The sequence below is a fragment of the Uloborus diversus genome, chromosome 5 (assembly GCF_026930045.1).
Source record: "Uloborus diversus isolate 005 chromosome 5, Udiv.v.3.1, whole genome shotgun sequence".
NCBI lineage: Eukaryota > Metazoa > Arthropoda > Arachnida > Araneae > Uloboridae > Uloborus > Uloborus diversus.
In genome coordinates, this window is record NC_072735.1 from 157,754,531 (window position 1) to 157,763,818 (window position 9,288).

Sequence of the window (9,288 nt, forward strand, 5' to 3'; positions counted from 1 at the left end):
ACAGAGTAAATGTTCCACTTCACTTTGCCATATATGAAATATTGTCTCTATATCACAACGTTTTTTTACAGGTTGTCCGATGGCCGTCCCATTCCTCCGCCCAAACCCTCACAACTGCAGTTGAGAAATGTTACCATGCCCCTGGACAATTCCATAAAAAGTCACGAGCTAGTCCCCAAGCAGAACAGTTCCGATCAGCCCGTGTCACCCTACCACTCCAGGTCCTACCCCACTTCTCCGTCCAAGCCCCCTCCCCCTCCCAAGAGGAGAGAGCCCAGTTACTACAAGCAGCAGACCAATGGAGCCATGATGGGACATTCTTACAGCCAGGACAACATGTATTCTCCGAGCCGAGCGTACAGCAACGTCACGTTCAGGGATTCCCAGAAGCCTGTTCTGACAAACTCCCCTACGCGCTCTTCTCCCCCTCCCCCACCCCCCATGGGGCTCGATCTCTCTTCCAGGGAAAACCGAGGAAGCGCATTCGAGCTGTATAAGAAGTCAGAAATGAATCATCACGATGGTAGCCTGGGAAACCATAAGTAAGTGAAACGTGCGACTTTTCTGTATTTTTACTGAATTCAGTAGTTTGTGCTCGGGGGGGGGGGGGGAATCATGCAGTACAACCTTATTTATCCGAACTAACTGGGACTAAGGCAATCTGGATAAATGAAAATCCGGTTAATATTGTCGCCTCAGAGCAACAGTAAGATTAGACATCTAATTATTAGGGAATTAGACATCTATTCCCTAGGAATAACACTAAGATATCTTAGTGTTGCCCTGATGTGACAATATATGGGTAATAAGCAAAAAAAAAGAATTCTTAAGCAAGAAAGCAGACTTATCTTTTATCAGAGCAAAAAACAATGCTTTATAATGAAGTTAATTTGCATCGCTTCATACAAACAAAAGAGCAATGAGTCATGGAAAAATGCTCTAAATTATAACTGACATAATTCAACATTTTTTCCTTAAAATCTTTGATTTTAAAGCTAAAGTGTTATATGAATAAATAAATATTTATTTGCTTAAAAGATATAGTATCTCTTGGGGCAAGTGAAAGCAAACTGTGTGAGCCACTGCCCTAGTGCATTATAAATAAGAAAAGAAGAAATCATTGGAGATAGTGACTCAAAAGCATGAGATTTTCTGGGATGGAATTACACTCTTCTTTTTTTCTTTTTTTTCCTCAATTACAAATCCAGGATTTGCATCAGAACACAGGATTGTGCAATTTCTGCAATATTTTTCAAAAAAAAAAAAAAACATATGCATACTGTTCCCATACAAATGTCACTTAAAATTTTGGTCAAGATAAAAAAATCCCATCCTGGAATATTCCTTAGTGTGAGCCCTAAAACTATCGCCAAAATGTACCTTTTTCTCATTTTTCATTAATACAAGTAAGGAAGTGAGAAGCAAAGGGATATAAGTGCCAAAATTAAAATTTTGGAGATAACCAGCACAAATTGTATTTTAACCTTTCCTCTATTTTAGGACAAGAGATGGTACTAGTAGCTCTGGTAGGTGCTGCTATACAGCATGATTTAGAAAAAAACTTCAATGAAAGCCTTGAACTTAAAACGCATTTAGTCCACTTACACCCCTTTGCTTCTAGCTGCCCCAAGTGATCTTCAAATCTTATTAAGACAAATGGTATGATGTTTCAGGAGGTACTTTTTAGAAGAACCGAATTCAACTCACAATGTCATAGCGACAGCCCAAGGTGTCTTTGGCAGTGAAGGGGGCACTCTTACCTCTCGAGAAACTGGAGTGACCGTCATCATACCTCCCGGGGCCATCTGCGAAGGAGAAAGGCATGAAATCTATTTCAAAGTTTGTCAAGACACGAACATGCTTCCACCCCTAGATAAAGATAAAGGTAAGTAAAACAGATATTGAGCCTTGGTTTACTTTTTAATGGGGGGATCTAAAGCACATACTTCACAAAAATCACTAAAATGGTTTACTTGTTAATTTATTAAGATTCCTATACATAAAAACAATTCCTTTAAATGCTTGAAATTCTTCATTATATCTTGCTGTCAATAGGGTAGGCAGATCAGTGAATGAACACTGCCCAGTGCATGAACACTTGTATTTTTTGTGAAAAAATAAGGTTTTTTTTTAAAATATGAATTGGCAGTAGTCACTCTCGGGGCCGTGTTGGCCTGATCGGTAAGGCATTGGACTAGAGGGTCCCAGGTTCTATCAACGCTCGTCGAAGATCCACCGTCTTCATTAATGGTGACTGGGGATGTTAAATATGCTCGTGGTCACCAAGTCCTCCAAGTGATACCATACCTCTGGGGTTGCTGGACCAGGGATTGCTCGGTTTCTGGTCTGGTTCAAAAAATCAGAGCTGTCTTCAGGGTCCCTCCCAGGGCTGTGGTGGCCTGATCGGTAAGGCATCGGACTTGTGACCCGAGGGTCCCGGGTTCGATCCTAGCCAGCCGAAGATCCACCGTCTTCATTAATGGTAGTTGGGGGACGTTAAATATGCTCGTCTTGATAAAGTCCTCCAAGTGACACTATACCTCTGGGAGTGCTGGACCAGTGATTGCTTGGCGTCTTCTGATCCGGTTCAAAAAACAGCTATCTTCAGTGTCCCATCCAACTGGTTAAACCATAAATAGTGGTAGGTACGGTGGACCCTGGAGTGTGAAATAGTCGCTCCCTTCTATCCATGTCCAGAAAGAAAACAACTAGATAATGCTGTGTTTGTCCACCAGTTGGAGTGTTCATTCTTTCAGTCCAAGCACTTTTTTTTCCATTTCAACCCCCGAAAAGCTTTGATGCAGAACCATTAAATTTTTCACATTTTTTTCCAAATAACTACTTTTATCATTCAATGCAATTTTACTGTTACTTGGCAAATACAACAATTTTTAACGATACTATGAATTTTTGAAAATGAAAATTCACTGAAGTGTTTAATCACTGGTTGGTCTACCCTTCTTACTTTTGTGCTGGACTAATAAATTCCTTGCATTTCTGATTTTGGGTTAATGCGTCTATCATCTTTTTATACTTTCTTAACATAGAAGACCCCAAAGCCAAGATTTTTAAATTGAGCAACTTTGAAATTTCACAAAGTACTTGCAGTCTTCTGATCTACTTATGATGTAATAATGGGTCATTGCATACAAAAGCAAACAATTTTTTTCTCACATATGACAACTAGTATATTTCATTAAAAGCATCAATACTAAAAAGTAATGAACAACTTTTTCCTGCTTAAAAAATCACACAAGTTTGTAGTTTTTTCACCAACAAAATTTTTTTCATTACTTCTTCAAATTAGTATTTTTTTATTATTTATTTAAATTAATATTCATTTTTCCATGGAATGAGGAAATACCGCTACTGTACTTGAACGATCTTGGTACAGTCCAAAGGTTGTTCAGAAAGCTCTAAGGCCATTGTAATAGAGAAGTGTTCAGCTTTTTCACTTAATAAAATGTAATAAACTTCACAAAATAAAGTTGCATTTTTAAAGTAGTTGCATTTTTGTTGTAGTCAGTATAGAGTGGCTCTGCAAGAGCCACACTATGCTGCCCTGGGAAGGAAAACTGCAGTATCTGCAACCTTTCATCTTTCATTTTTTTCCCATTTAGTCATCTGTTTTACTTTTGTTTTACTATACAAACTTGCTTATTTGATTTTCACTGAAAATAAAGCATAAAAAGAATATTAAATTCCATTATATCATTAGTATTTTGAATCAAAAACATGTTTGGGCAATTATCTCAAAAAATCATTTTTATAGATACTGCTGTTTACTTGCTCACAGCAATATATGTAGCTAACTAATGAAACTTGTGTACATCTGCAGGGGGGTCATGGTGCAGAGCGTGGCATTCAAATTTTTCCAGGCATTTTCTACTTTTTGGAGGGTTCTTGCTCTTGTGGAGTCTTTGTGGTATTTGGGGGTGAGCACCATTCTGCCATGGGCAGGTAAACAGCAGTATCTGCAGAAATGAATTGTAGAGATTTTTGAAGAAACGCATTTTCGAGTCAGTATACTAACAGGAGATTGTTTCCCCCAATCACCAAATCCAATTAAACCCTCACCAGGGTTGGTACGGTGGTGATTGGTGGAATTTAAATAAAATAATAAATACTTACAAGAGGGAAATGTTGGCAAATCAAATAAGCAAGCTTTTGCAATAAAGCTAATGTATAGTAGATAAAAAAAATGAAAATGAGTTTACTGCACTTTGCCTGCCCACGGCAGCATTGCTCATGGAGAAGATGGACATCCCTGTAATCCTTTCTCCTGGACTGTCCGTCTCTCTGGAATCAATGCTTTGGATTTAGAACATTCAAAAGGAAGCTAGTCCATTTAAATTTTAAAAATCTTCTTTGAATGTTTTCTTCAAATAAGAATGCCTTGCAATCTGGTCTACTGAGAAAAACTCTTATCTCATTTATTATTATTATTATTATTTGAAATGTATTTAAAAGAATTTGTGAAAGTTACATTCTAAGTTAAAACTGAAAAGATTCAAAAGATAAGATATATTTTGAATGAATCACATATGAAATAGTCAAAAATAGTGCCAGGCTTTAGACCTTCTTGTCAAAAAGTTTGAAATCTTAACTTACTAATGCATACTTCGTGTACTCATTACATAAAATTAGTGTATAACAAATTTCCAATTAATTTAATTTGTCTTTAAATTACATTAAATTTTTATGCTATGTATCAATTTTTTTTTAAATTACTTGAATTTTTATGCTGTGTATTAATGTTTTTTTCTTATCCCTCACTCAGGAGAGACATTGTTGAGCCCTTTAGTAATGTGTGGTCCTCACGGTCTCAAATTCAAGGTTCCAATTGAACTCAGACTACCTCATTGTGCCTCCATAAGTCCAGATAGTTGGTCCTTTGCCCTTAAGTCGAGTGATACATCAAACGGTAAGAAATCTCATTCATTAAGTCGGTGCATATTGTAAACTTTTAAAAATAAGTGATAGAGTTTTAAACAGTTTTATATGGATTTAAGGGAGGAAACCAGTTTAGGAAGCTGAAATTTTAGTGTTTTTCGTGAATTTTTTCACGAAAGGAAAGAAGTAATCAGAATTTCTTTAAACTTGAAGGATATTTTATTCATATTTTGAAATACACTTTGTAATTTTTTCAATTCACTTCCACCAGAAATAGTGGAGTTACAAGCTGCTGTCCATGGGCAGTCGTCATTAGCGCTCGTTGCTGGTGGACATTACAAAAGCCACAATTTTTATCTCTAATCATTACAATTTTTCTTTCTCGTAAATAGCATATTTCCTAAAAATATGAACCTAATTGTGATTAAAAAAGCTGGAAATTGCATGTTTTGAGGTGTTTTTCTACCATTTTTTTTTCACATTTCTTTCACTAAAAAGAATATTTTTATTAGTAATATCATCCCTCAGTTAGGTTCATATCGAGTATAATTGAATAAAGAATACTCCCACAAGTTTTTAGAATGACTGATCACTAACTCTTTGAGCTAGAATGCTCACCAGTTGAAAAAAAAAGTTGTTTTGAGAAAAACGTGTTTGAAAGATATCTACTGTGAACGTTTTCAAATTTCCAGAATCACCTATAAGTGCTCATAGCAGCACAACTAATCATAATTTTTCACTGAAATTTTAGCAACATATTCTTGAATAGTGTTACTAACATATTATGACATTAAAATAAAGTGGATTTTTTGTCTTGTCTAAACTAGAATCCCCCATTAAATGCAACTGTGGCTTGAAACTTCAACTGCAAATATACACATTGAAATTAAACTTTCATTCAATAAAATCACAAGTGAAAATTTATGAAATTTTTTAATTAATTTCATTTTCTATCACTAGATATCAACAGCAGCATTCAACCTCTTGTTCACCTCCTAAAACGTATCCCCATTCTAAGTAATGACATTTTGATGTATTGATCTCCACTAAATTTGTTTCTACCGTCATAATTACAAGTGAACTTTTTTATTAGCTCAAAACTAGTTTTTAGCTATGATATTTTTAATACAAAATAAAAAAATAACACAATTTTGTGCATAATGCTATAGCCAATTTTGATTAAACTTCATATTGCTTAAAGTACAGTATAACTTCAATTTAACGATACCCAATTTAACGATTTCCTCAATTTAATGATACATTTCACTGTTCCCGATTTGACTGTGTTTAATGTCTATGCTCCTCGATTTAACGATATCCTTGATTTAGTGATAACTTTTTCCAATCCTTTGACAATCGCTAAATCGAGCGTTGTATTGTATTTTGTTGGAGAAAAGTTCTGCCCACTGTCCCCACCTCTTATTACTAAACTATCCTGTTTCAATTGCTTCTTTTCATTCTATTTTAAAAGTTTTTTTTTCTCTCTCTCTCTCTTAATGGCCAATACTAAAGGTAGTATTGAAAATATCCATTCCTTTCTTCCACTCCTATCAGCCTATCCCCTCATTTTCGGGACCTGATAATGATCATTTAAAAATCCAAACATTGAGAAATACTTCCATAATTTATATGTACCAAAAAATAAAAGTATAGGTCTTTTTTTTTTTTTTTTTTTTGAGCCACTCCCCCCACCCCCTCTCCACCTCACAGGTTGTAAATAACTTCCAGAACATTTGAAGCATATGAGCATTTAAGACATAATTCAACAAGTATAGTTAGAATTTTCCTCTTTTTTTTTTAAGGTGTCCAAGGGGGCTCTGCTTCCTGCTCCCTAACCTCCAAAGTTGCTTCACAGAGATTTAAATTGTCTATTTTAAGAAGAATTGGTTTCAAATACATGTGATGATTAAAACAAAATAAAAAATCCCCATCCCCTCCCATAGAAAATGGAATTTAAGTAAAGAATTCATAAGTAGAATGATATTCAAATCCTGCTGCCACCGAAAAAAAAAAGAAAAGAACTTTATGGATATACAGTAAAACCCCTCCTAACGGACACCCCTCTTAAATGGACATTTTTTAATTCCCCCGATTTCAATGCAAATAACATTATTAAACCCCTGTCCTGCGGACACCCCTCTATTACGGACAAAAAAATTTTGTCCCGTTAGTGTCCGCATTAGAGGGGTTTTACTGTACTTAAAATAATTTGTTCTAAAATAAAGGGCTTCAAAGTGCACTACTCCCGCCAGAGTCCAAACTAACTTGTAACCATAGGTGCTCCTGTATGTACATACCAAGCCGTTTGACTTTAAAAACAAAGATTTTTTTTTTTAAACTTATCATTGAATAATTGAATTTGTAACAACTGTAGAAGTGTGAGTCAATCTTAAATTTGTTTTTACAACAAAACAAATATTTGTAGGAATGCCATTTTCATCTTCTTTAAGTCACTGTGTATAAGTTGAAAAGCAAAATTAGTTGAATGATAAGTTTTGCAAAATAAAATCCAGATCACAAGTAGATACAAAATTAAGTACTTACAAATTTTCGATTAAATATGTCATTTCACTTTTTTTCTAGTGATGCAATGATGAAATATTTTACTCTTTTTTAGGAGAGCCAGCAGAGTGGCAGAATGTGTCCTTGGACAACAGAGATGGTATGACATCAAGCCGAGTGGAGAACGATTACGTTTCTGTACTAGTAGATCACTTTTAGACTTTTAAATGTAAATTATCCATGAAACTTGTAAGATATTGAAGATTATGTCTGCCAAAGATTTTTGTATGAAATAGTTTATTCGTCTTAGTTCATGAGAGTTTAGTTATAATTTTTCAAGCATTTCTTTTCTATTGAAGTATTTAAAACATGATTTAGTCATTTTGTACTCTTCTTAACCTTGTTTATTAACTCTTTATAATCAAACTGTTAGTTCATATGTTTTTTAAATATTGCCAACTAAAATGATCTTTATTCCATTGTTTCTACAAAGTCACTTATGAAAACTCATTTCATTTGGGGAAAAAATTGCTGTTACAAGTGTTTAAATGTAAATAAAATATTGCCTGCAAATTTTGTTTTTCTTTTCATTTCCATGCATCAGAAAGAGCTATGTTTTGTTTATTGTGAATATTGACCTATCGGATAACTGGGTTGGCACAGAATACTGTGATTGAGAAATATTGTAGAGTGCTGATAAACAATGTATAAACCTACACAGTGTTTTTTTTTTTCTTTTTTAAATTTATGTACGCCTTCTATGTAAAACTTTCTTGAGGCGCATATGTACTCCATTTTTGTTGAGCACAATGTTTCCATTATCTTTTTATTCATTCCTTTTTATTAAATTTAAAGGTACATTCACATCCGCAAGTGATTTTCCACATTTTAAGACTCGGATTCGTTTATGCGTGCTATCAAATCATAACCTTTTTTTTTACAGCAGAATTGTTCAGCTTTCTCCAAATTTTGTTTTATTTGTTAACGTTTCAAAAAAAGATTCTTCAGGGGAACAGAGATATAAACTAACCCACAGTAGATGGTTGATGGAGCCATGAAAGCAAACAACTACTACTCTTATATATCAAAATCCGAAAGCATTTACCTATGCATGTCTCTCGAGCTCCTCAAGAATGGCAGCAAATTGAAGATCAAACCAGTTATCAAAAAAAAAAAAAAATCTTCATTTTACTAGAATTCTGGGTTGTTTGGTCTTTTCTTTGTAGGATAGTAATTAACAGACATAATAATTAGAAATGCAACTTCACGAGTAGCCGAGAGTTTAAAGTAGAATCAGGAGCTAAAAAATTCAAAGCTTTCCTGGGGGCCCATCTCACCCAGTTTCCTCTTTGTACAGCTTTAATTAGTAAATAGATTAATTGTAATGTCAATTTGTCCATTGACATTCTTTTGCATGGCTAAAAGTCGCCACGGGTGACATGAAGGGGGCGAAGCCCCAGAAGTACACTGCTAAGGTGATACTTTCGCGGAATGGCAATGTACGGTTTTCTACAAATTTATTCCCTTATAAAATTTTTAAATAAGAACATTTTCCAATAGAAATGATGATAAATTAAATAATTAGAATATAGAAAGGAATCAAGTAAATACAAAATATGAGGATTTGTAAAAAATAACTTAAACTTTTCATTCTACAACTTTATTAAACTAAGATAGGTGTACAACAAAGACATTATTCTTCAATATGGTCCCCACCTTTAGCAATGCACTGGGTTCAGCAAGCCACAAAACATATTTGCGGAATAAAATGGCCAACGACCGACTGAAAGATTTAACTTTAATGTCAATTCATTATCCTGTTCCTTTTACAGCAGAAGACGTTCTAGATCAATCAGCTCCAAAGAAAAATAGGCGCCTTTTGCTCTAAATCGA

The 9,288-nt window shown here is 34.6% G+C and overlaps 1 protein-coding gene across 1 annotated transcript in view; it reads left to right on the forward strand.

Annotated features, from left to right (window-relative positions):
* LOC129223217 (tight junction protein ZO-1-like) overlaps positions 1–8,234 on the forward strand; it is a 619,137-nt gene extending 610,903 nt beyond the window's left edge. The window contains exons 29-32 of the mRNA XM_054857781.1: positions 72–542; positions 1,674–1,885; positions 4,781–4,924; positions 7,511–8,234. Of these exons, the coding sequence (XP_054713756.1) occupies positions 72–542; positions 1,674–1,885; positions 4,781–4,924; positions 7,511–7,614 (931 nt within the window). The 3' untranslated portion in view covers positions 7,615–8,234. The remainder of the gene's footprint in view (positions 1–71; positions 543–1,673; positions 1,886–4,780; positions 4,925–7,510) is intronic.
* The last annotated feature ends 1,054 nt before the right edge of the window (positions 8,235–9,288 follow it).